The sequence below is a fragment of the Mycteria americana genome, chromosome 6 (assembly GCF_035582795.1).
Source record: "Mycteria americana isolate JAX WOST 10 ecotype Jacksonville Zoo and Gardens chromosome 6, USCA_MyAme_1.0, whole genome shotgun sequence".
In the NCBI taxonomy this organism is placed as follows: domain Eukaryota; kingdom Metazoa; phylum Chordata; class Aves; order Ciconiiformes; family Ciconiidae; genus Mycteria; species Mycteria americana.
The window spans coordinates 16,086,185-16,113,532 of record NC_134370.1 but is presented as its reverse complement, the minus strand read 5'-3'; the positions used below and the strand labels follow the sequence as shown (position 1 = coordinate 16,113,532).

Sequence of the window (27,348 nt, the reverse complement as noted above, 5' to 3'; positions counted from 1 at the left end):
TCTGAAGCAAGGCAAAATATACTACAAACAAGACAGGAACAATTAAAGAAGAAAAGGCTGAAGAGGTCTTGATGAACACCAAATGGAGAAAGGTAAAACTAGATAGTCACAGCTGACTGCACTATACAGAAGTCTAGATTTCTTTAGAAAGAGTCAAACTCTCCTGAAAGCTAAATCACTGTGTCTCATTTTCCTGGGTACGATGCGACTTGTTCAGACTTTAAAGGAGAAAAGAAAGGATTTCCATGAGCACAAGTCAGACTTCAGCTTCCAGAAGCATTTAAGGATTCAAACAGCTAGAAATTTTTATTGCATTTTTAAAGAGACTGATCACATACCTGTCTAAGTGAATTCTTCTCAGGAATGATCTTCCTAGGGGGCTCATCATTATTACAGTCTTCTCTCTCAGAGGAATTCTGTGAAAGAAAGTAAGCTTTAATTCAGTTCTTATCCCTAATATTACTCTGTGAGGAGAAAAGAAACAGAATATTTGTACTACACAGGCTGTAGTATTTTACGTATACGTATACCGGAGGCTAACTTGTACTTTTAAGCCAAACAGCTTGTTATGGCAGAGAAAGAATTTCTTCTCCTCAACACAACAATGCACCACTGTGCAGGTATCTATTGAAGAAGCCCGTGCTTTGGGGATTTATTCTGAAACGTGCAATAACAGCCACTTTGAAAAGCTGAAATGGTGGTTGGATCAGCATGGAAACACCAGTGCTCCTGAACACCCCAGAATAACTATTTAAAACAGTGGAACCTGTTGAAAACAAAAGGTTGTTAATGGGTGCAACTGTTGTTCTCTGTGCCCCTATGCTTTTAATCTGCCTAACAATTATTAATTGCACTAAGTCTGCTTGGCTGCCAAAAATCACAGAAAAATGATGACAGAGCTAAATTCTGGTGAAAGAGTTTGTCAGAAGATCCTTAAAAAAAAAAGTGTAGGTAGCGTATGATATTATGGCTATGTTTTTCACTCCTGCTGCCTGACTGTACATACATGTACAACTTCTAGAAAGACTGATGCTCCAAAACTTAAGCTGCCATCTCCAAAAAAAGAGCATCAGTAAGGCAAGAGAAGGTGGACAAGAAGAAATAGGATGGCTTTTCCAGCATGAGTAAGAAAGACCACCAGGAGATTTCTGTCCTGTTAACCTCATGATTAAAACCAATTATTACTTGCTTTAGAGTAAAGACAGGCCATAGTTATCTCAGGATATGCACAGTCTGCACCAAACTTCTGGTTAATAAGTGCTGGGTACATGGGGAGAATCCTGTCCTCACTGCCAGTGTCAGCTATTCTGGAAGATAGCGCTCCTTTGCATGGGTTCAGCCACTGTGTTGAGAGCATAATGACAGCCAGCTTTGGGGGAATCCCACACACACATCTAAAATCAGTTTGATCACCACAGTATTCGTAGCCTTAGGCCACATTCCCACGCATTCAGTAGCGAGCAACTAAACAGGTTTTAAAAGAGATACAGAAAAACTGCTTAGGGAGAGCTCTGCCAGGAAAAGGGTGGTTTTCCAGTTACTTGCAGACAAGCTCAGGAGTGTGTATAGTAAGGCAGAAGTTTGCATTCTGTACCTCTCCCCCCTTGTCCCCCAAATAACCTGTCCTTCGCTGTGCACAGCTCAGCCTGGCTTCTCGCAGAGCCAGCTTCCAGCCCAACACCTCAGGAGACAGAAGTGGCATCTGTTGGCAAAGGAGGAGCTGGGCCCTGCGAACAGCCAGCGTGGCAGAGCAGGGCTAGCAGAAAGCAAGCAGACTGCAGGAAGCCATCAGAAGAGCAGTGTGCTCGTGTGCCCACTGCAGTGCTGCGTGATCAGGCACCGTCTAGGCAGCTCAGGTTTGCTGGTCTGGTGAAGGGGGAGAAAAGGTACAGCCAGGAGGCAGGGCAAGGGTAGAAGCTGTTTGCTAAGAAAAGGCAGATAAGGGGAAAAAAAACCCAACCAAAAGACCCCACTTGGGATGTCATAAATTGGTCGGGAGGATTCTGTGTAAATCAAGGCTTGCAGACCAACTAGTGATTTTTGAGGTTTGTTTTTTAAACAAGATATAGAACCCGCAAGGCACCATGACATCTGGGATGCTGTAACCAGGGTTTTATAATGGAAATCAATCCTAAACAGGCCTGATAAATCGCTGTAAGAGGCCAGCTTTTAAAAGTTTTCATATGAGGTCTCAGCCAGGACCAAGTTATTACATTAAATCCAGCTTAGAAAGGACTGTGATCGTAAAAACATACAAGCTAGAATCACATATCTCCAAAAAGGAAGGTCAGACATTAAAGCTGCTCTTTTCTGCTCATGAAATACAGTTTAGTAAGTGGCTAATTCAAGTAAGGATTTTCATTTTTGCGCTTTGGAGAAAAAGACCAAGTGTGAGAAATGTAAGAATCTGAGGTGAGTTACTATACGCTTCCAGGAAATGCATTTTGTTGGGCAGATAAGAGGGTTGTTTACTATTTCTGGATGCTTTTTCAACATCCACCCCCTTCCCTACATAAGCGCCAAAACGATTTCCCCTTCCAAATAATCTTTCTGTGACAGTGAAATCTTGCGTTCTTCTCGCCTTTCAAAGCCATTAAGGATCCTCCCTCAAAAAACATCAACAAGCAGGAAAATCAGTGCTGCTGGTGAACTGTCAGCCCTTATTTTGAAATTTCTAGTTACTGCAAAGCATCAAGTTATCTACTTTTTCTTTAAGCTGAGCATCTAATTTTAAGAGCAAGCAGAGGACCATTTTGCATTCATTATCTTTATAGGTGGCAAGGCTAAGAGGTTGGCTGAACAAAGACCAGACAAAGACTGCCAAGTGCATATGGTGGTTCACAGCTTGGCGTCTCACCATTCTACAGCACCAACACAGCAGCTCCAATAGCAGACTATTAAAGAGGAGCGCTGCTCATGCACTTTTGTCAGCAAGTAAGTTACGCTTGGTGAAGACAGAATGACTGGAAAGCATTACACTTAAGAAAAAGCACAGATGTTTATAACTCCCGCTCATTTCTCAGGAATAGGAAACCCATCAATCCAGGTGCAGGTACAAGACCCTGCATATTTCAGGACTAACCGTAGCTGCGTGGAAGTGAATTTCACTTGATAGGGCAACACTTAGCCATGGACACGGGAAGAGCATAATGTAATCGACTGAAACGGTACATCTATATATTTCTCCTTGCTGAACAAGGTGGGAGGAGGGATAAACACGTGCGAGGTCAGAATAAGGTTTGCTTCAGCAGGACTTAAGCGATGCTCTCGGCCGCAAGAGAGGCAGACAAAGGGAGGAACCGCTCTGAGCACCCTCTCGTGGTTACTGAAACGCACGTCTCGGGCACAGACCTGGAAAGAAGCATTTGGTATCCAGACGGTAAGTTGGGTGTACTCACTGGGAATATTAAAGATCTGCAGCGACTGTACTTGATACATAGTAGAGGAACGATGGCACTTGTCAGGGTGAAAGAAGTGAAGAAAACCAGTGCATGCAGCAAGCTGAAAAGCCATACAAACTCCGTTCCATCAGGGAAAATTTTTAAATCCTGCAGGCAAGCCTTCCTTCGTAGGCTAAAGTCAGACTGGCCAAAAGTGTTTGCGCTTGCTTGCGGGGGATTCTCCTTTTGAACGAGCACAAACAAGATAAGATGAGAAGTGCTGAAGTCTCCAAAGCACAAATTGATCAATCTTGGTGAGATAAATACTGCCCCTCCTTTCCACAGACAGGTAAAATATTTTTTTTTAATTTGCCCAAGGTCACACAATGACAGTGGAAGCACAGGGAAGAGAAGCCAGGAAACCCAAGCTCATAATTCCTGTAACCTTCAAAATTTCTCTCTAGCAGGAGGTTCCTGTAAAGGGGCTCTGCCCTCCATAGCTCTTTTTTCCTAAAATGGCTACTGTCTGTAATGACATCCTTTTAAATCTGATTTGCATTTAAAACTTCAGCCTGTAATTAACAGAATATAACTCCATGGCAGGTTGTCTTAAAGACCACTACGAAATTATTACTATTTAACTCTCCCCATGAAGCCTCCTCCACCACTAAACACAACATGCTACAATGCATATGAAATCCCTAGACTGAAGCGTTTGATGGGAGATGACATGCAGTATTTTGTGTACACAGCCCAGCAAAACACTGCTGGGAATGAGATATAATACATGGAGAAATGCACTCCCAGGGACTACCAATTGGGCAGAGCTACCTTTAGTACCGCCTCGCTCGTCGTGGTGGAAATGAAACCCCTGCCAACTGGGGGAGGCTTTCTTTGGTGCTGTTCTGCCCTGCACTAATTATAAAAGAGTACAGACGCAGCCTTTTTCCAAGTGTGGGGAGGTGGGGGTGGGGAAGAAGCGTGCGTCTATGCGAAGAGCACAACTATTTTTTATGCTTTCAAATTCTTAATCCTGTTTGGAGCTGTCAGTGGGGGTTAATGGAAGCCTTGGATAGGAGAATTCCAATCTGGTTGGCAGATGGATAGGTTGGTTATAGCTGCATAACTATGTCTTGCCTGCAGGCACAATTCAGAACACTGTTAAAGCAATATAAAGTCTCTGTCAAGCTGAACCATTTGGATCAGTAGCAAGGAGAAATAATAATAAAAAAAGGAGTTCATTTCTGGGCCTTGCGCGTTTATGCTAGTATGCAGAAACTGATTAATTGTCATCGTGTGCTGGTCTGCTATACCTCGGATTTCTACTTCTGGAGTAGATTTTGCATGCTAATATAATCATTCTCCCTCTTGAGACATTAGCAAATAATCAAATGAAAAACAGGATCATAATTTACTGAGATTCGGGCAATTCTCTATGCAAATTTGACTTGTTATTGCTGCTGCCTCGTTAATCTGAATGCCTTTGACAAACTCCTTTGATTTATGAACTCATGACAACTCCAATGTGTATATATTTTGCTAGATTGACATTATCATTAAGAGTGGGTGGACTGAGCTCACATGAATGGCTGATTTTATTCGCTGGTGTCTGCTGCTCAACAGCTGAGCATCTCCTTCTCACAAAGCCCCTGAGCGCCAGGCTCTTCCCATCTACCCATCCATTCATCATCTCGATGTTAATTGGCCCAGGCTTTAAGCAAATTTTCAACACGATTTAAAGGCACGATGACACTGATTACTGACCCTCTGCCATACGGTGCCTATTGATTAACCTGACAGAGATGATGAGCTTGAGGGAAACTAGGTGTGTGCGGACCTCAGGGGGGAAAAATATATATATATATTGTTTATGCAGGCAAAACACTTGTCATTATCCCAAAGGCCAGAATTTGTGCTGCACTGGCCCTTAAAACACACTATTGCTTTAAACACCTGCAACCAATACAGAAAATGCTTGCTTGCTGTAGAAAAATGATTACAAATTTGATGTCATGTGCAGTCTGTATTTTAATCGAATTCCCTGATAAATAGACCCCCCTCAAGCCAATCAAGTCTCGCTCTAGCCATTGCGTGCGTATACATCAGCTCGAACAGAAGCTGGGGCAGGGTGTGTTTTTAGTGGTATCAGCAGATCCAACCGCATGTAGGAAATCTACTTGGGTATTTCAGGTCTCTAAGCAAATAATACAGTGGAACACAGTGTCCAAACAGTAACAGTAGAGTAAATGCTTCAAGGGCAAACTGGATGCCAGACATAGCTGTCTCAGTATTTCTGTTGCCACATTAAAATAGATGCTTTAGCACATACCAGTGAAATAGTGCATTTCCCCTTTTCCAGTGCAAACTGTTGATACGACCTGACCCTCAAGCTCCTAGGTGTATTGAGTAAATGTAGCATTTTATCAGAGCTCGAAAATAACTGACATCCTCTTTCATGTTTCTTGAAGTGTCCCCACGCTGCACTTGGTCCTCCTCACCAAGGACAGAAGGGTACTGTCTCAGCCAAGAGGGAGCCAGTGAATAAAGTAGGTACATCAGCATTCTGCCTGCAGACTGGTGCTATATGAAAGGAGAAGGAAGCAGAAGGCCTGTCTAACCCCCGCCCAGCCCCAGGTTAAGTCTGTCAGTCAATGCGCACTGTTCTTCTTTCCCAATTCAAGCCAGCAGCCTGCCACCAAGTCATGATGTTTCTCTTGTTTAGGAGGGGGGGAGTCAGGGGGATGGGGGGTCGCCCCAAGATGCTACAAAGTTAGCTGTCTTCTAATTTGTATCAATTGCTTGCAGGAAACAGGACAAGGAGTCATTGGGTAAAGGTATGGAGAAAATAGCTGTGATTGCCTGATGCCCATGTCAGCCAGAGTGGACTGAAAAGGGGAGGGGGATGGAGGGAGGAAAGAAAAAGAGAAAGAGAGATGTGTGGAAATAAGTGCCAGTCTAAGACTAGAGGCACACATAAGCCTTACGTTCCCTTTCCAATAACCTTTGTAAGTGATAGATGAGTCCAAGCCCATTGTTATCGTTAAGGGACTGTCAGCATCCTGATTTTATAAATGCTATCTGTCAGTTTATAAATATCTCGGCCATTTCAAACAGTGCTAGGATGAATCCTGGCATAGCCAATGTCAGCCTGAAAGCAGTACTACCATTTAAAAAAATATGGGTGTAACATCCACTAAAAATATTTAAGGATAGCACAAGGCCCGAAATGTTGAAATTCATGCTTATTTGGCTAGTCACTATGATATATAAAAGCAGTCCTTAACATTGGTAATGTTCTTTGAGAAAAAACAAGTATGAAAGCTGCAAGTTTGAAGGCAATTCTCTGCCTGTTCGGTAGATAAAACAAAAATGACAGCTGTAACACACAGGGAGATCCACAGCAATGAAAATGCAGAGATAAGTATCAGACCCCATTCCTCTTTGGCATTTGCTGCTCTGAACATTCACCGAGATTAGATCCTTTTAGAGAACACCATAAATTACAATGTGTAGGCACAAGGGGGTGACTTCAGCCCGGAATGAAGGCACAGACAAGTTTCCCAGCTCTTACAAGTTTAAAGTTAAATGGTACTTTTGCAAGGGGTTTATGGCTAAGCATTACAATGACGGAAGGAGAGGGCAGAGAAACTGCAGCCTGCCTTGCAGCGACCAATATCGGAAAAGCAAAGGGAATAAGCTAAACTGGCCTTCCAGTTCAGTGCCTGCTTTGCAGAATGGTTTGCACATGTGTATCATGATTATATATCTATTATCCTGTTAGCTGCACAGAATCCTGGCTTTTTTTTCTCCAATATGTTTATAAACTCCCCATGACAGGGACTTCTCCACCCCCACCCCGAACATTTGTGTGGTACCTAAAGAAGTGAAGTTCAAATTCATGCCCGAGCAGCTCAGGTACCTACTATAAGCTGAAGTCTTAAAATTGAAGCTCTGACAGCAGTGAAAATGGAAAAGTACGACACTGCCCCTCCAACCAGACACATACACGCACGTTCACACAAGTGCCAGTGTGGTCTGCATCTATGTTAACACTGCCAATGACAACAAGAGCTTCAACAACCTTTTTTGCAGTCGAAAACCAGGACGAGATTCTGGTTTTTACATCTGTAGAATGGATCCTTCATATTTTTCCTTATTTTTCATTCAAATCAATAGTTAGAAAAAACACACATTTTCAAAGCAATGAGACTTGATAATGGAACTTCATGACATCAGGAAGAGTTTCTTATCAAGTTATTTAACTTATTAATTATTGGTTGGTTATAAAGGGTAAGTTAAGGGTGAGGGCAGTCTTAGCATTACTAGAAGAACAGTAAATTCAATGTTAAAATACCAAAAGCCAGCACAAATATCAAAGATCTGATGAACAGACACATTCTGAAGAGCACAAATCTAGTTGTAGTTAAAAAAGAAACAGAAATCCGGGTGCTAGGAACAAGTCATTTAGGGAAATTTTAAAAAGGTAGCTTCACTTCATACACATGGGGGGGGGGCGGAGAAAATATGGCTAATGAGAACAGTCTTTCCACATTCCCCGGGAAGCAGCCCTGCTTAACATTTCTGTTCTGTGAATTTAAGAGAGTCAGCAGTGGTAAATTTGTTTTTAATATTCAAGCTTTCAAGCCTTGCAAGCTAGTTGGCCAATGGCCCTTTCTATTCCAATGTTTGTTGGTGCCTTATTTACACAAGCATTACATCCGGAGAGCCTTTGAATATAATTTCACGTGGATTAAGGGAAGAACATTTGCTTCTGCTAATCAGGACATCTGGTTATTTTTGTAACTCACAGACATCTGCATTAGGCAGTTCGACTTCCCCATTCCTCATAACAAGGTTAGAGCTTAAGAAGCCTCAAGGACCTCTGGTTGAATTTTATTATTTGCATTTTTTCACAGCCAGGTCTGTTTCAGAATTTCTTTTCCTAAACAGCACAAATCGATCAGCACCTTCACAGGTATACATATGCTTTTATAGCTTGCACTTTCTATGCATGATTTTATAGCGTAGATCTTGTACTCCAAAATTTTATAGTAGTTCAAAGCTATCTACATCTTTTTAAGGAACAGAAAGCACATATTCCCAAAAAGCATGGATGAAAACATCCAATTAACTTTATGATACGCATAATATGGGTATACTTCCAAATATCCAACCAGGCCACTTATGTAAGACTGGTGTCAGGACTTGTTCTAAATCTTGTTATCACTGTGCTTTGGTTTATCTCTTACGAGCGGCTTCTCCTGCATATCCGCTCCCCACACTGAACAAAACAGTATTCTTCATTTTCTATTCTTCAGAACAACCTTAAAGATTTCTCCAATCTTTTAAATTCTTGCTCAAATTCTTCTCTAAGCAGTTTCAGCTGAGGTTAATTTCTCTGCCAGACTGCAGAACTGTGCCACACATACTTCAGGAAGAGGGATTTCGCACGCCACAGCAGCTTTTTAAAGAAGAACAGAATCAATCAAGGCTTGGCTCTCGCTTCTTTGTTGCTTTCATTTTGCTACATTCCTTTCACAAAATTCATTTCCAACACTCATCCCAGGGTGTTAAAGTACGAAAGTTTGAAATTATACACTCTCATTCTCAGCTCGCAGGATTCTTCCCTTCTCCTCCCACAAATCATAGCTTTTATCAGTGCTTTTGTATGCTGGAATAAGATTTTTTAATTATTTTTTTTTCCCCCTACGTGTAAGGGGGTGGGGGGAAGCACAAAGTCAGCTCTTACAGGCTCTGAAGATAAGCCAACACCCAAAAAAGACGTCAAAAACATATTTCTAGTACTAACAAGAGTTAGCAAGCGCCAAAGGATCCAGGGAGAGTTTTTAAAAACTTTTTATTTATTAAAATTCTCTAGATACAGATTAACTTTTTTTGTACAATATTTATTAGGGTTTCACCTGCATAGGAGCTGCAAGTGCTCTGAGAAATGGGTTGTAAAATTGGCTAGTTTTGCCATAGATTTCAAGTCCTTCTTGAAGCATAATTTTCTAACTTTTTATAACTACTTCCCTCAAAGGACCAATGCTGTCTCACTGGTCTCACTATAAAACCCCTTCCCCTCCCACCCCTGGACATCGCCTACACTTACTATTTGATTTTTTTTTAAAAAAACCTCTCATTCTGAGCTTTCCTTTCAAGTAGGCAAAAAGACCTCCACTTCTCATCGCAGCCCTTCCTTAGAGCCCGTGGCTTTCTCGCTCCCAAACATCTAATTCAACCACACTGTCCTCATCTCGCTGTACTGTTTTATGCTTTTCTTGTTTGGGTTTTTTTTTTCCTTCCCATTTTTCATTGCAGGAAAGCGGAAAAGGAGATACAAAACAAAGGTATAAAGCAGAAGTTAAGCTGTCTGCCCAAAGTCAAAATGACAGCATGGGGGAACAAACCCTGTGTCCCACACCATGTTAGTTTTTTAGGCACGGTTCCTCCCCAAAATAGTGAATGAAAGCAGCTCACTTGTTTAAAGAAATGGCTACCCAGTGATCTCACTGCAGTGCTAGACTGACCTGAATTCACAGCATACTGTCTACACCATGGTATGTAGAGGCACCCAGATCTGTATGTCTCAGACAATGTGAGCCAGGTGACCCTGCAGCCAAAGGAACTTGGTTTTCACTCTAGAACAGGTTCAAAGTACCTACAGAGTCACCATGGAGCAGTTCAGGAGGCATAGCTCCACCTCCTTGACGTGCCTCACAGTAGTAATTTGTCCATACTGGCAGGCCTCGGTGCTTTTTCCAGCTTCCAAAGCTACATTCATTACAGGAAGCATCATCCACCACTGGACCATGGGGCAAATTTAGTTAACTTCCCATACATGGTGCGTTTACTTCCATACAGTGCTGTTGAAAAACCTCATTGCTGATATTAAAAAAAAGGTGCAAGTCTAAACATGTCCCAACCTTCCATCACATCAAGCAAAAAAATTTTATAATCTTCTAATAAAAGAACAGAAAATTACAGATTAGGCACCGCACATTATAACATTTGGCTAGCAAGCATTGCGGCCTTTTAGCAGCTGCCGCCCAAGAAACAAACCTCTGGGTCCTCCTGATTTGGCTAGACCAAATTTGAATGTGGTAACACAACAGCCCCTCCTGTAACATTTCAATTTAAAAGCTCAGTATTAGGTTCTGCTATTACAAAACAATTCCTACTCTGAAACGCCATTCTCTTGAATTAGAGCAAGGACTTACAAAGTGTTATTGCAAATCTCACTCTGCTGGGTAAGGAAGAAGAGTTGGACCTGCTATGGAGACCATCAAATGGGGTGGGTAGTCAAGCAATCAAAGAAGGAAAGATAAAGGTGTACATAGTATCTCGCCTTCAGATACCTTGGGGCTAGCAAACATTTTGTTCCTATAGGAAATTATACAGCTCTAGATCACTGCCTATTGAGATCCACTATTCACAGCTTTTTGCTACAACATGAATGGCTTATTAAACCTACAACATATCTGTTTTAGTTAACTTCTTGGTGGAGAGAGGCCAGGAAAACAAAATGTACTTAAATGCTGAATTTTTTTTTTCCAGGCTGAATGCCTTTCATCCAATAAGACATTCAAAGCAGTGACCCAGCAAATGGATTGAAAAAGCAATCTTCCGTCTCAGTGCCACATTATCATTCCTATTCAGTATTCTCAGTGAGATATCTCAATCAGCTGGATGTGTGTGTAAGTGACAGCGCAGCCCATTGCTGGGTTAATTAAACATTTGACTTTAACACCCTCCCCGTCATTAAGCAAATAAAAACAGATAATTCAAACTGCACTTCATCCACGGGGTACACAACATACATGTCAAAATTAAGAGAGTCCAAGGCCCTGAGGGAGTTCTACTCGGGGAGGTAATCAGTTTAAATCTTATCTGGTTTATCAATTATTCTATTGATTAAAGCAGGGTGATTATACAAAACTCCTTCTTGCCACATGGGATACATGTCAGCAGAGCAGGACAACACAGGGAGGCTCAAAAACAATTTAAAGAAAATACAGACAGATGAATAACAGTCTATTAGTACATGCCAGCAATCCATAGATGGAAAGCCTGATTCTTCTTTTTAAGCAAGTGAATTAAAGTCCTTCTAAATTAGAGTGCCAATGTTGTTACCTCATCTGCTTTAAAATCAGATCTATATGTTGAAAGGGCAACATTTCTTCATTTTAAGCAGATAATTTCCTGCCCAGTACTTGAAACATGTTTTACTCATACTGGTCTTGGAACATAACAAAGACACCAAACACAAGAAATCCCAGACTTTTTTAAAAGGCATTATACTTATCTATCAATGACTCTCAAAAAGTGGATGGAAAGGGCATTCTCAGTACTTGAACTCTCCCACGTACATACATGACATAGCAATAAGTAAAATGTTGTATTTTAATGATTAAAGTGCGACAGCTCATCTCAGACATAAAAAGATTGTGCTTCAGAGTTCTGCGGATCTTTTTGTTTTGCAGCCCTCCAAAATGAGACATTAGAGGCTGTGGGAGCTGCCACAGCCCCATTCTCCCGATTTTCACAAGCCCTCACACAAAATCCCACCACAGCAGTCCTGACTGCAACTTCCCTCTTGCATACAGCCATAGTACACAAAGCAATTCCAGTTACTTCTCATTTTTTGTTTCCAGGTAAAGAAAGGTTCAAAGGACCTCTGTCTCTTCCAAGGTCTGTTCGTGTCCTGAGTTTAGCACAGTCCCACCTCCACCATCTTCCCAGTAAAAGTTTTGCTGTTGTATCTTAAACTGGATCCTAAACTGGCCTGTACAAGACCTTGCCTTACACATACAAACCAGGGACCTTCTAAAAATGAAACACTGCAGTCTAGGAAAAAACAACAATTGAAATTTATTTCTAAAAGTTCCCTCAAAGCAAACAATTAGCCGCAGAAGAAAGATCAGCCTTAAACCAGGGACCTTTATCTCCATAACATCTCCTACAATCTGTTTCATAATGGTCAGACCAGCAAACTATTTATTAGTCATCTCATCACATCTCCATTTTTAGCCAGGACAGAGGGTATGAACCACAGCGGTTAAAACGCCAAGCAGCCAGACAGCCCCAGTGCCCCACTGGCCAATGCTGTTGGGAGTTGCAGTCACAGAAATTTTAAGAAATAAGAACAGCTAAAAAGAAGGCCCGAGGTATGTTCTTGCCCTTCACCTTCAGAATGGGATTATATGTCACTCCATATTGGCACAGCATGTGCATCCAACCAGACTTCAGCCTCTTCTTCATAGATCTCTTTTCTTCTTTGGAAGCAAACTAGAAGCCTGCATTAGCATGCTGTATTTTACTCTCACCACTAGCAATACTGAGGGTGCTATTTGTAATTGTATTCTTTTAAGAGGTTTGTTCTCTGCAGCTGTTTTCTGCTTGCAGTGTATTTTGTGTAATCAGCACATCATCATAAATACATTGGCTGTTCCCCCGAGGGAAGCTGTCACTGTTTAATTTACAGAACAACCTGGCCAATGTGAATTCTAACACTACAGCACTATGGCAAGAAGTTACCACACTCGGAAAAACAGGTTTCTATGAATTTTTATATCAAGAGCTGGTCCCAGGACAATATAGGTTCTAGAAATAGATTGTTTTAAAAAGCACTTTATACACTGGATGGAATGGATTCTTTCCCACTTACAGCTTCTTAAGGCAGAACCAAACTCAATCCCACATTATTTTAAAGGTGACAACCCCAATCCCCCCAACACAACCATCTTCACTTCTGACTTCTACCAAAAGAAGGCACTGTATGTAGGTGTCTTATGCTAGGCACCAATTTTTTCATATTTTTTTAAAATGAAGAACAACTCAAAACATCAATGTGTTAGTTGTCTTCATTTCAACAAGGGAACGTACTCTGTTGCAAGGTCAAATGTTATTACCTACATCAAAAGGTTGCTGCACAGTTTATTACCTGAAGATGCAACAGAAGAGCAAGGCATATTCCTGAAAGAGTAAAAACGTATGCAGCTTTATTGGCTGAATGAAGAGTTGCTTCCTTTGTTTGCTGGATATATGGTTGTATTTTGAGAGAATAAATCACAAGGATTTTTGCAGAAGGGAGGCAAAAGGCGGATGGTTGATCTTACTATATACAGACACAATTTAGAAAATTACATAATGGTACTAAATTATATTGGCAATCATTTAAGAACTAAAAATGAACGCCAAATAAACATTTGGGCATGACCAATTAGTTACTTGGATATTTCATTAGCAATGCTACTAGAAGCAGTCTACCTGACTACTCAGAAAGGGAGCCAAGAAGGCTGAAAACCTGATTTAATTTTTTTTACTTTTTTATATATATATGTGTATATATGTATACAAAAAATAAAAATGCTAAAGAGAAACAACTACTAATGTAAATAAAATCAAAACCAATTTAATGGATAAATTTGTTTGGGAATTCTCTAAACCCAACACAGAACTATTTCATACATTTAAAAAAAATCTGCTTCCCATTTTGGGGGGCAGCAGGTTGTTAAACAAATTTCAATGAAACCGAAAATTCCCAAGTTTTGTGTATAGCAGCACTTTGCTAATTCTCGGTGCTAATTAGAAGCCCTGTTTAACATCACCAGACATGGGGCAAGTATACAAACATAATAAAAAAGAATCATGCACATCACAGAGTACTGTTTATGTATTTTGACAAGCATAGTTTAATTTTACTTAGTTTGCAGAGCATTCTAGTAAATTATTTTCATCTATTTGAAAAGTAACAAGATCTAAGGAACAACCAGTGAAGCAAAATAAACACCATCTTATCTCTGATATGGTTTATGAGACTGATCTACCAAACATACAGAAAGCTGAGTGGAAATAGCTGAAATTTTATGGAAAACTGAGTCATCTGGTTGTCTGTAGAAGAAAGAATACAGGAAAGAGAATATCTGACTATTTTTATGCACTGTGTAAGTAGTAGCCAACAGAAAGCAGAAGAAATAAAAGAATAAAATAAAAAGAACCTCACCCGATACAGTGTAGCAAAGTAAGTATCTCTTCAAGCTATGAATTTTAAGATTTAGCAACTGCATTTCTATGCTAAGTGTTTGGGTTTGTCCCCCTGAAATTTGCACGTGGTCACACAAATACCTGATTTCAAAGTAGGAATATTTCATTTTGTTCTTCCTATACATGCGTGCATTTAAAGTTACTCAGAACTACCTCTGCATGTTCTATTTCCCAAGAGTCACCGAATTCTGACTAACACTGGCTTAAATGCTGGATGATAAAGTACTTCATGACTTCCCTAAATTTGTGGTAAAATTCCATATTTTAATTTTTAAATTAAAATTATCATTTAACGTGGGATTAGCTCTTTGCCACTTCTCCAGAAGTAGGTAAAACTGATCTTGTGCAACCAGCTCCCTCTGAAGCACTGCCCATCAAATTGTGATAACCGAGCCAAGCGATTTGCAGCAGACTACGCTGGTGCTAAACACACAGAAACATTTATAATTGCTGTGAGGGGACTGCAGCGGGGTACGCTTAACGCCTTCTTCATATAAAGCAAGGAAGAGCAAGATTAGACAACGGTTAGAATATTTGGAAGAGCACGGAAAAGTCACTCAAATGTCATTTAAAAAAAAAAAAAACCACACACAAAAAAACCCAACGCCTTAAGTAACGGGGAGAAGCAGTTTTGTTAGAGATCTCGAAACGCCCTGGGCCCCTGGGCCCGGCTCCGAGGAGCCCAGCCGGGCTGCGGGCCGGCCTGCCCAGCCGCCCTGCAGTACCCGCCGGGGCCGTGAGGGAGCAGCACAGTACGCGGGACGGCCGAGGCCCCGCTCCCGCGGCCCCGCACGCATGCGCGGCGGCGGCTGCGCGCACACGCACAGCCTGATTCTAATTCAATTAGTGCAGCCTGCAACTCCAGAAAAGAGTAATTCAATTAGTGCATTGTGGAGCTCTACAATACCTCCAAGCAGATGTTCACAATCCTGAGGAACTGGAGCTAGCTTTAAAAATACCTGTATGCCTTCAATGTGGCGCTGCATATGCCATTTGTCACTACGGTTTTACACACCTTTCTGACTTCTAACAAGGGAGAAGAGAAAACTCTGATGAGTTTTGTTGCATTTTTTAAACTGATCATTTTAAACTGCATCATTTTAAACTGACCAAACTAGTGCCGGTGTGCCAAAGACCTTGCCCTCTCCATACCAGGAAAAGCGCATTACACAGTAACAAGATCATTAACGCAGAGGCTGAAGGAGGGGAGGCTTTTTAGCTGCAACGCACTTTAATTTAATCATCATGCCGGGCATACTGGGGTGGCATTTCTCAGTGACAGATACTGTCACACTGCTTGGTACTCAGACTGAAGAACCAATAAAACCACGTGCAACTTTTGACAATCAATACAGGTGCAGAATAAATGCTGATTTCTAATTATTAAATTCTAATGTACTACCAAAAAACCCCAAACCACCTCCAGTGATCCACGGAGAAGGATTTCTTTGCCATCTGAAAGGAGGGAAGCATCTCTTGTCGTTGCTGCTACCTGAGAGCCGAGATCTTGCAGCACAACCCGGGGGCTGTCAGTTTGGTGGGCTTCCCAGCATCACCGAGTAACAGCACAGGTTATGCCACCAGCCAGACAAGGCCATTAGATTTAAAGGGGGATAAACCCTAAATATGTTTAACAAAGCTGTTCTCTAGTCACTGGGCATTTACTTTAAAAAAAAAAAAAAAAAATCCCTGATTAGGATAACCCTCTTGGTCCTCCTACAGCGAAGCTCCCAAAAGTCTGAACCGGAGATGAGGGATGGAGTCAAGTGCAAAAATTATGCAATTAATTTGGCTTCATTTCTGCTCCTTCTCATATCCCCTCTCATGACTTTATAATTGCTCCTGCCAGGTGGTAAGACAAGGAGAAACAGGAGAAACTGCTCCCGAACACCTCCAACAAGAAACTTTGCTTAAAAAAACAGGTGTCACACTGTGGCAGTTCAATATTTCATAGCCAATACAAGGAATGTGCAACAACACTGCAACTTTAAATCTTTGCCTCCCGTGTCAGTCTCTCTCCTCTCATTGTAATGCCAAAGGGAACAGCAATCAGAGTGGAGATGTTCAACGTGATAGAGGTCAGGACACTGGTGGATCAACGTACCAGAAACACGACCTTGTTTATTTTTTTCCCCAGTATTATTGTTTACAGGGTGCTTTGCTCATGTACCTTGTGGTTCTTAGCTAAAAGATGAAATTACAGCCCAGGATGAAGCGCTCAGGCACACATCCAATTTGTGTTTCCATCTCAGAAAACAAAAAGCTTCTGAGGCCCTCGGGCTGCCATTCAAACTTGGAGAGGCTGACATTTTTAACAGCATGAACCAGAGACTGGCAGAGGGAATGATCTAATGCATTTCTGACTTGTCAATCAAAGATCTCACCTCTGCTGTCTTGTAAACAGTTGGGGGCCACCTAACTACATTCATAACCAGGGGAGAGCCTGCCGCCAGCCGGGGGGTGCTGGAGCCACATGCTCTGGCTATTAGTCACCAAAATTATGATTCCATTTTAGAGGCACACCGTCAACAGCCTGCGGGCAGATTTCACACGGCCGCTGGGAGAGGGCGAGGGGGGAATACAAAGCAGGCTTGGTCGAGGGCAGCCTCGTCTCCGCACCGATGGAGTCTACTGACTGGACACCCCATCTCTCCCCCAATTAGAGACAGAACTATGCACACCAGCAGACGTTTGCTCCAAACCCGAACAATTTCCTTCAAATGCTTTTCTCACAAATGCATTTCTGAGCATGCACAGCCTGCCCACCCCGAGACTTTAGCTTTAGCCTCCTGTATAGCCATAAATAATGTACTACTACTCACATTTACACTGTATTTCTCAGCGATAAAATGTCAACTTTTAAGGCAAAAATGCATTAATAGGCTGAAGGAAATTCACAGACAACTGTTTCTAACAGTTTACTGACAATGCTTCTTCAACAAATATTGCACTTCTTAACACAAAAATATAAGCATTAGAAAAAAAAATAGATGTAAAAATCATTTGAGAAATGAGTTTGTGTCTTCCTCATGGGTGCAACAGGCTTCCATCCGTACAAACCATTTACATCTTTCATACTCTCACCTTTGTCCAAGTGATCTTAATCCAAAGAAAGGAGCAGTGTACATCATGTCCATGCTGCACAACCTCAAGTGCACTCCTGCTTACTTCAATTTGCCTAGCAGAGCACACGTTTTCCTCAACCAGGACAGAGCTTTCTGTCAAGACCAAGGAAGACACATCTTGCTTCTGCAAAACCAAGCAGAAGGTAGTCCCTTTCATCTGCAAACCCTGATGTGCAGCTCCTTATGATCCAGACCTTCACTTCAGGTAAAGCAAAATGTGAATTTCTGGTATTCCAGAGAGACACTTCTGTATTCAACAAGATGCTGCTACCTCCGCCACAAAAGTTAATCCTCCTCTTTGACTACTAGAGCCTGTTACAGAAATACAGTTTCAGATCTGGCAAAATAAAGCTGACAGGACAACTCTTCACTTTTTCGCTGGTGCCTAGGCTCCAGACAAAGAAGTAAGAGCATGACTCTTGTCCCAAAAAGTTTACAATCTAAACTGGAGCTGTTATTTGTGAGGGGTGTCAGGTAAAAAGGAAGAGCTGGACTGTTCTCTGTGATTACCCTGATACATAACTTTTGGCAAGACTTTTAAATTGCTCCTTAAGTATCCTCATTTATACAATAGCTTACAGAAATAAAGTCAAGGAAATGTTATGGTCTTCTGCAAACCTGGAAGGATTAATACAATAATTTCCTTGGCATACTTGATGGGTGTAATTGTAAATCAGAATTTTCAGAGAACTGCGACTATTAAAAGCAACATAAACTGAGCCTTGTGAGCATGCATGGAAAATATTTTAAAAGGGAAAGTAATTATCTTCAAACGAAAAATATCATGAAAAGAGATGCCTGTTGGCACATCTGGAAACTTTCAAAGTATGGATTTCTAGGAAAAAGAATACACTCTGCATAAGTTTGGGGGTTTTTTTTATTATTAAGAGAATCTACATGCAACCTAGTTTTCAGTTGCTTTGCAGAATAACAGTACAGTAAAATTTGGCAACCAAGACACTGAAAATGGAAGGGCTGGGCTTTTTCCTCTTGTTAAAATATCCTCTTTGACTCCTTCCCACAGCACCTTATAGGAGTTCATGTTCCAATTTACTGCCATCTTCCACCATGATCTCTATGAAATGGAGTTACACAACAGACTATCAGTTGCAAAGCCCTTTGAGATAAAAGATGTTAAAAAGAACTGTTTCTAACTCTTTGTTCCCCCATTCCTGGGTTTAGCCTTAAAACCTTTCCCACTGTGGGAGGATTGCCAAACAGAGCTGAGGAACCAGAAGATCCTGTTTTCACACAAGTGTCTCCAATAATAAAAACATACAAAGAAGAAAAATGAAGTTATCTGACATATTAACAGAATCATCTCTAAATCGACTATCTGCCAACGTTTCCCATGAGGAGTCAGCAGGGCTTTAACTGAGCTGTTCAAAGAGAGCCTCTTTCCACATTTCTGTCTGAGCATCTGAAGGTAAGCATGTAAATAACTAGACAAATTCAGCAGTGACTAAGTAGCCTTCCAGATGGCGTCTTCTCTTTTGCCACAAGCAAAGAACATTGATATGCTTCTCCAGTTACTTCAAGCTTGCTACGGAAAAAAGAAAATAACTTAATATGAGAAAATTTGCTGGGCTACAAGAAAGTCTTTAATGCTTTCCTGAAGATTCGATACCAAAAAAAGCATTAAAGAACGATGAAATATTACAACATCACAGCTTCAAGCAGGCTCCAAACCACTCCCATGTAGACTTCTGCACTGGAAAATGTAGAAGCCATGCCTCATAGAGGGGAGTTTTCTTCAAACCATGCAAGTTAATGGGGATCAAAGCCCACTGGAAAAAAGAATGGACTGAAATATGGATGACTCATTGCTGCAGAAGCTGTTGCTGGCAATTCAGTTTCTCTCTCGACTGGCACTAAATGTGTTCCTCAACACAGGAGTTGGAGTGTTGTGAAGAGTACCAGTATATCATCTTAGATGGCAAGTGGGGCAGACTTTCCCAATTCCCATAGTCACTAAATACACATGGAAATGTCTCTCAAAATCTGCAGGAATGCAAATTTCAAAGTCCTACTACTCTCCCAAGAAGGCAGTACAAGGTGAATGGTTGTGCAGCTGACTCATTTGACCCCAAATATCAATGCGCTGCATTAGCAGAAAAGTTATTGTTTGTATCTATCATTAGCAAGAACATCTTGAGCTAAGAGAGGGTAATTTCCCTTTTCCTTTGCAATATATGCTTATTCTGAGTAATCAAAAATAATTCAAGTAGAAAGAAAGGACTCCCAATTTGAGTTTATAAATTGCTTTCCATATATTGCTAAGGCTCTCTAAAACCTGAGCTTAAAGAGATCTGATATTTATTCAGCAGCAGAAAGCCCAAAAATAAGGCCCATCCGATGTAGTCAAATTGTGCAAATCAGGATTAGAAGTAGGAGTCTAAATTCTGCCTGTTGTCTCCAGAGTCCTCTTAGACTAATAAAAAGTCGTCTTCCCCCTCCCCCATGGAAAGCTCCTCTAAAAGTTTGCTTCAGCAAAGGAGGCCTGGCAGGACACCTTCCAGAGTCCATGAGTGCTACTGCTGGGTCAGCAAAAAGAGTTGCAGCAAAATGATGCAAGACACTTAAGCCTCCCCTGAGACCGCAAGGATTATTTCCACAGTACTCTCCTAGCCCTGGGAGCACGAAGCCAAATTCAAAATAATCTTTGCATGCTGTCCTTTAGAGGCAGGTAACGAACTTTCACCAATATGACTGAAAATTTCAGAAAGATTCTAGCTTATTCGTTATGTCTATTTTTGCAAGATGCTGGTGAATAAAACTCTCTGCCACAGGTTAGGTCAGCAGCAGTGTAATCCAGCAGCATAAACCTTGAAGTAAACATTCATGATACCATAAGCTCCAATGAACATGCAGGAGATGCTCCTAAGGTCCCTCAGTCACTGCAGTTCACACAGAACATCTGAGAGAGAGTATCCAACATGAACATAACATCTCTGCAGCCCAGTCTGTGCTGCTCTCCTTGTTATACCCCCATGTCATCGTAAAATGCTTGCAATGATCTTGAGAGCCTTGTCTAGGTTTCTAGATGCTCACCCAATAGCTGCCTCACTCTCTACCCACAGGAGAGTGGCTGCATTTTGTAAGATTCACTGGTCACTCAAAGCGTCTGAACAAACCTGTTTGGCAGAAAGCTGTCTCATGACAGAGAAAAGCTTGAATCTAACAAATTCAGAGACCAAATCAAAAACAGGTTTCCTTTATTTGCCTTTTGATTGACAGCTTACTTGTACAATAATTTTCTGTAGTCAAAATGTCCAGACTACTGCTAACAAAGCTGAAATAAACAAATGCTGGCATTAATTATCACTATGGCAATGAACCCACCCCCTCAGTCCTCTGAGTGGCATACAGAAAATTTAGATAGGAGGGGAATCACTGCATGAATAGCCAGATTGGAGACTGTGATGGATACTGTTTGCCAAATATAATTAAGTGGTATATTTTTGACATGATTGAAAGCCAATGGAAAAGATGATGGTATCAAACCAATTTAGACAAAATAATTATATTATATCAAGGTAATGGAAATGCCCCAGTACTGAGCTGCCCTGAATCTACACAAGATGGGTTTAAATACCAGAGGAGATCTGAATGACATAGGAGAGGTATACAGTATGAGGCAGAATAAATGGAGGTAAAGCAAGCAAGGAAGTAAAGAAGGAGATGCACACATACACAGATGGAAAGAAAAGGAGAAGTGAGGAGAGACAGAAAGTACCTGGAAAGCTGGGAGTGCGCCAGTCCCTGGGTTATACAGGCATCGCAGCGAGGGCATGCTGTCCGCCAGGCTGGAGCAGCCCAGCCACAGAGATCTGGGCATAGAGCACTGCAGAGAAAGGACAACTATGAGATGGGACTGTATGAGACAGGATGGTACAGAATACAGGAACTTTCAAGGCTTAGCCAAATGGCATCAACACAACTGCACCTGGCCTTAAAGACTGAGACACCTTTAAGAGAACACAAATTGCTGATGAGTCTTTTCCTTGGGAGAAGCTTTACAGATGTCATAGTAGCAAGAAAAGGAACTACAGATCAAGAAAGTAAATTTTTCATCAATTTTCTACACCAATGTGTGAGTTTCTCCAGTAACAAAAAGTTTCTTTCCAATTACTCAGACCTCTTCTCCATGCACAGCCACGCTCCAGGCACAACACAAAGCAAACAATTTTGCAAGGAAAGCAGAAAAGGAAATGACAACTTTAAGTGTAATACTGGCAGGGAAAGAAAAGGTTTTCTATGTTTGTTTTTTGTCTGTAAAGGGGATAAAAGGAAAAACCTGCAATCCAAGGTGAATCAGAACTTGGTGACACTTTATAAGAGTTTCATGCTTCTGCTTGCCTCGTTATTCGTTAAATAAAATACAATTATTATAATAAATTGATTCTGTTCCTCCAAACACAAATACAAAAAAGGAGCCAAAGCAGCCAATCAAGGAAAATACTAGCCATTTTGTTAGTTAAAGCCATTACCCCCTGAAATATAGAGACTCGCTTGTTCATTTTACACCACTACTATTAAATTTAGGGATGCATTATGATAGCAATTGCTTTTACCAGCCACGGAGTTTTTGATGCCATAAGCACTGCTGCATTTGTCTAATTACTGGCAAGGCAGGAAAAAACAAGTGTATTTTAAATTGGCAGATAGCTGTGAAAACTGTAAGATGCGACAGATTAGATGCTAGAGATTTCAAACCCTCATACTCTTCTTTTTTGCAATCCTCTCCCCCCCCCCCCCCCTTTTTTTCACAGGGGGGATGGGAGGAAATCTGAGTGGACAGGGCAGCTGGAATGGGTATGAAATGACAGCTGCCTTCTGAGCCACCGTTTCTTGCTGCTCTTAAGAGGGCTAGAAACCTTGCACAATCTTGCACTAAATTAGTATGTAGGAGCAACGTAACCCATCCTTGAATGAGCAGAAAGGTGATCACCAACATCCATAATCTGGTACTGTGCAGACAGCCACAGAGAGATTAACCCTGTCTATCACCACGTTCTTTGCTGTACTTTGTTGCAATTTACACTGCTGTTCCAGAAATAGTATTAAAAGACTGCTGGGGAACATAACCTATACAAATGTGCTTATTGGAAGTTTATGATACCTTAAAATAAATGCCTCGCCTCATTTTCATTTTTAAAGAAACTCTTCACTTTACAAAGATACTGAAACTCAAGAACTTGAGTACTTCATAATATTACACGTCACGTGAATTTGTAGATAATGCCCACCCTGAAGACAAAAAAATTACACCCATAGCATTATAACAAGCAACAAAAATATGAGCCATCCTAACCTCCCAGAAAGCAAACACTCCCACAAACAAAAACCTTCCAAATGCCAGCAATCTTTTCTTTGTAATGTAATATGTATCACTTCAGCTATTAAAAGCTGTTGCAACAATCAGCCTAAAAAAATATATATATATCTGAAGTGGACATCTGTGGTTAAGCATTTCACCGATTTAATAATACATTTACTTAAATCAAAGTTGCTTATCACTCTCCAAGAACATCAGAGTAACAAGGGAGATTAACTACAACATGGTACCTCTGATGATGCAAGAGCAAATTCACTAGTTAAGCATCAGCTGCTTCCCATTACCCATCCTAGGATTCATAACATAATACAAAATAAATATGGGGTGTTTTGGGGTTTTTTGTTGTTTTTTTGTTGGGGTTTTTTTTTTTTGCATACAGACTTATCAAAGTCTCACCTCAACCATTTATTCCCTCTTCTCAGGCTTTCCCATCCCTTGTGTTGGCTCAAGTTTTCGTGCTGTGATAATGAACTCAAAGAACTGACTGCCATTAAAATTAGATTGACAAGATAAAAGAGGTTACTTTAAATATTTGTGCTGACCAAAGCATGGAAAGACAGGCAGGAAAAAATGAGGACCACTCTGTCAGTGGCAAGGCAACCTTATGTTGCCTCAAAGTTTATGTGAGATTATGGCTCAAGTCAGAGTCACTACAAGCTGCAGGTATGGCACTCCATTGTGCCAGGACACTTACAAGGTAATGAAATGTCTTCCTCTAAAATTGCCACAATAACAAAGGAAAATATTGGAGGTCTATTCTGCAGAACTCCCTGCACCTACAGAGGATATCGTTACTCACCCATGCACTCTCGCTGCTTAGTATTACTCCAGAATTAGGAAGTATACAGTAAAAAAAAATACCAACACCTTAGATGACTTCTGAATCTGCTCCAGTATATAACAAAATTTATATTACTGGCACAGTTCTGTTACCTATCTTAAAAAAATAAGTGTGAAGTTGTACACAGTGTGGGAGAAAATGTCATTCCTGTACTTGCCTTTTACCTATTGAAGGAAGCAGAGACGCTAAATTACTGTTGGTTACTGAAAGAGGCTTATTCACAAGCATGAACAAAAGGCCCCAGGTGCTTCAATAGAAACAGCTTGTGTGTAAATCAGATGAGTGACCCAACAGAACAACTTCATTTACAGCCTGATCTCTGAAAAATCTCAACAGCCTCTATCCCCATCCACTGAGCAAGCCACGTGTCAAACACTCACTTTTGTACTGTCAGCTCCACAAACAAGGGACTGGCCTCAACATCCACTACTTGAAAGCTGACTGACAAAATCCTCTCCTGAACTCAAGTCAATCTACATTGATTCTTCAAAACAAAGATACAGAGGCACACTGTTTGGACTACAGCCAAATGGGAATGCTGATATTGCTTGCTAAGTACTGGGCCAGAATGCAGCAGTCTCTCTACCTTCCTGACTCCCAATTGTATTAATACTTCGGATGTCTGCACAACTTTTGGACCCAGAAACGCAAAGATTTTCATTTATAAAAGCAAAACATCTTTAATACACATTGAGTGGCATAATTAGGAAATTATGGGGATAGGGAATTATTTGACAAAAAAAACACAGTTTCTTTTTCCAACTGATTTTTAAGTCCCATTCCCTGAACTCTGAAATATATTTTCCCACTAAAGAAATACAGGGAATACAGTTTCAAACAAGACCAGCATCCTCCTCCCGACAGAGGCTGGTACCAGCTGCTCCACTGGTGATTAAAATGGGCTTGCCTTATTTTGAATTAAAATAGGCTAGAATCATTCACAGTCACTGGCTGAGCTGAGTGGGCTGTAACCATGAGCTGAAGGGAAGCTGTATTTTAACCTATTCAATTATTCTTGTAACTATATTGCAAGAACATTTTTTACTACATCAGATGTTCTGCCTCTATTAGCCTACCCTCTCTTCCAATTATTTGATGTCCTAAAGACAAATCTCAATACACGCTCAATGGCTAAATTTTTGCTAGTGCTAAAAATTGGTTATTTACTTTATTTGCTATTGTATTACAAGATTATACATTACCATTTCAGACTTTTTTTTTATCAAATTTGTTCTCTTCTAGTTCTTCAGCAAATACAATATACTAGGGGTAACTAACACAGTTTTAGTAAATTGTGTTACAGGTCAGAAATATATCACCTTGTCCTGTAAAACTAAGTGGCTCTATATGGGGAAAAAAACAAAACTTCTTGGACTACAACTTAGAACTATAGTGCACAGGTGTGAAAATACAAACTCACTGTACTGAACTCACTGGAAAACACGAACAACAACAAAAAACCCCATACTTTAAGGATATTTTCTTTATAAACACTTCGGAGAAATTAATTAGTAATACAGAATTACTGTCTTTAATTGTGGTGCATTTTAACATAATAAAGTGTAATAAACTATTATCCCTGTCTGAACCCTGCACTCAACCTTATGATAACCTGCGTGCCTATAAGCTGCGTGCCTTTGATTTACAGGCAACCTAACATATTTTTGCACATCTTCACAAGTTAGTGGCAAAGCCAAAAAGGAAACCCATTTTTTTTTCCAAGGGCTGGTTTTTGGTCAACTGTACATAATACTAATTTCAGCTGCGAACCACATCTATTTCAACCCTTTCCTAGTTCAGAATTATTTCCCTTCTAGTACAGTGTCCAGTGCTTTAAGCAGCTGAACTCTAAAGATAAACCAATAACAATTTCTGCTTCTCTTGGGAGATAGGAATTAAGCTCCTGCTCACCCAATATTTTCATTAAGGAGCATAAATAGAATATGACACATTGACAAAAGCTGAGGAGTTTAAAAACTGAGAGAAATGGGGCTTCTTCTGGTTGTCCAGCTGATCATAAGCCAGGGAACTGGATAAGGTTGCACAAACAAAAACAGAAGCACAAGTTCTAACTATTACAAAAACCAGGACAAGAGGGGAAAAGAAGTGCTAGAAATTCTACCACCCAAACTGGAGCAGATAAAACATAAGGGATGCTGTGAAGAGTATTAAAACTATATACACCAGACCTGAGCTTGATATGAGGAGACAGATCTTTCCCCATCTCTTTTTTTCCATCACTTTAGAAAGTGAATATGGGATGGCTGGCAAGTACAATTCTCCCTGAAAGTCTCTTTTGCAGTACTGTTCCCTGCATGGTCTCTAAAATCTAATTCTCAGGAAATGTGCCTTAGGAATTTTGATCCTTTACGATGCTTTATCAAACACACGCTCAGATGTTACTAGGATTCCTAATATTCACAATTATTTTTATAATATAAACACAACAAATAGGAGAACAAACCCTAATACTTTTCAGTCCCACTCAGTTCCTCTTACACTTTTTTTGGCCACATATTTAACTAAGCCAATGCCAAAAATGTAACACACATCACTTTGACATTGTGTCCAATGTGCACTATTCCTGTCACCACAGAATGCAATACATTGTGTGAAATGTATCAGATAAGGCAGCTGCTATTTACATTACAAATGTTGCTCTCATGAAACTTAATAACAATTCCAGAAATTTACTTCTGGCTAAAAAGTGATTCTGGTTCCTTTCTTGGGTCCACTTTTCATCGTTTCAACCTCTTACGTATACATAAAAATGAAAAGGTATCTCTTATTTTTCCCTCTACTGTTCAGAGAGGTGTTATCTTTGATTAAATACATATGATATAGGTATAAAAAAAAAGAAAAGAAACTCCCAGTGCATCTTGTGTACTTTCACAATTAAAAAACCTGCCATGCATATTTCATTTTTTAGCTTGGGTAGCACTTGATCATATAGGCTTCTTATCTTAGAAAAAGGTATATGACAACTTCAAAAAAAACCTGCAAAAATGCAATGGGAATATTCTTATTTTTATTTTAGTAGGTTTTTGTGGGGCTTTGGTTTTTTTCTTTTCTTTTCCCCCCTATCCCAACAGTGGATACAAGGCATACCAAATACATAATTACATGAGAGAGCCACCCAGCTTTCAAAGGAGCCATTCCAGTGAATTGTGTAAATAATATGCCTTTAAAAACCCTAACATATGAATACAGATTTACCAGTTATGGAGCAGTTATATACCTGAGAGACAAGAATACCCATTTTAAAGAAAAATCCTGCCTAATTATGAACTTACCAAAGAGACTAGCATGGCTCAGAGCAAATTAATACTTTTATAACTTCTCCAAAAGTTTTTTGTCTGTTTTCATTTGAAAATAAGAAAAATGTTAAAAGCTGTAAGTCTTAATTAAGCCAAAAACAATGGCCAAAACCCATACAGTTAGAATTTACACCTCCTTACGCCCTAGACTACTGTTCCCTACACTTAAAACAAGATAATTCTGACTTTCTTTGTCACTGGCAGTTTTTCTTGAAAGTCTTTCCATGGTAAGAAGATGAATTTATAAAATAAAGAGGCAACTACAGTACTCCTCGGAGTGTGACCGTGAGAAGGATCTCCC

The 27,348-nt window shown here is 40.5% G+C and overlaps 1 protein-coding gene across 14 annotated transcripts in view; it reads right to left on the bottom strand.

The window, feature by feature from the left end:
- Positions 1-27,348, bottom strand: part of BTRC (beta-transducin repeat containing E3 ubiquitin protein ligase) — a 118,862-nt gene that overhangs the window by 69,111 nt on the left and 22,403 nt on the right. For 5 of the 14 annotated variants that reach the window (XM_075504676.1, XM_075504677.1, XM_075504681.1 and 2 more), the window contains 2 exons: positions 21,288-21,395; positions 339-416 (listed from right to left, as the gene is read on the bottom strand). The exons of 2 other annotated variants lie outside the window; for them this stretch is intronic. In XM_075504676.1, coding sequence (XP_075360791.1) covers positions 339-416; positions 21,288-21,395 — 186 coding nt within the window. The remainder of the gene's footprint in view (positions 1-338; positions 417-21,287; positions 21,396-27,348) is intronic. 7 more of the 14 variants (XM_075504682.1, XM_075504688.1, XM_075504686.1 and 4 more) reach the window with 2 other exon arrangements.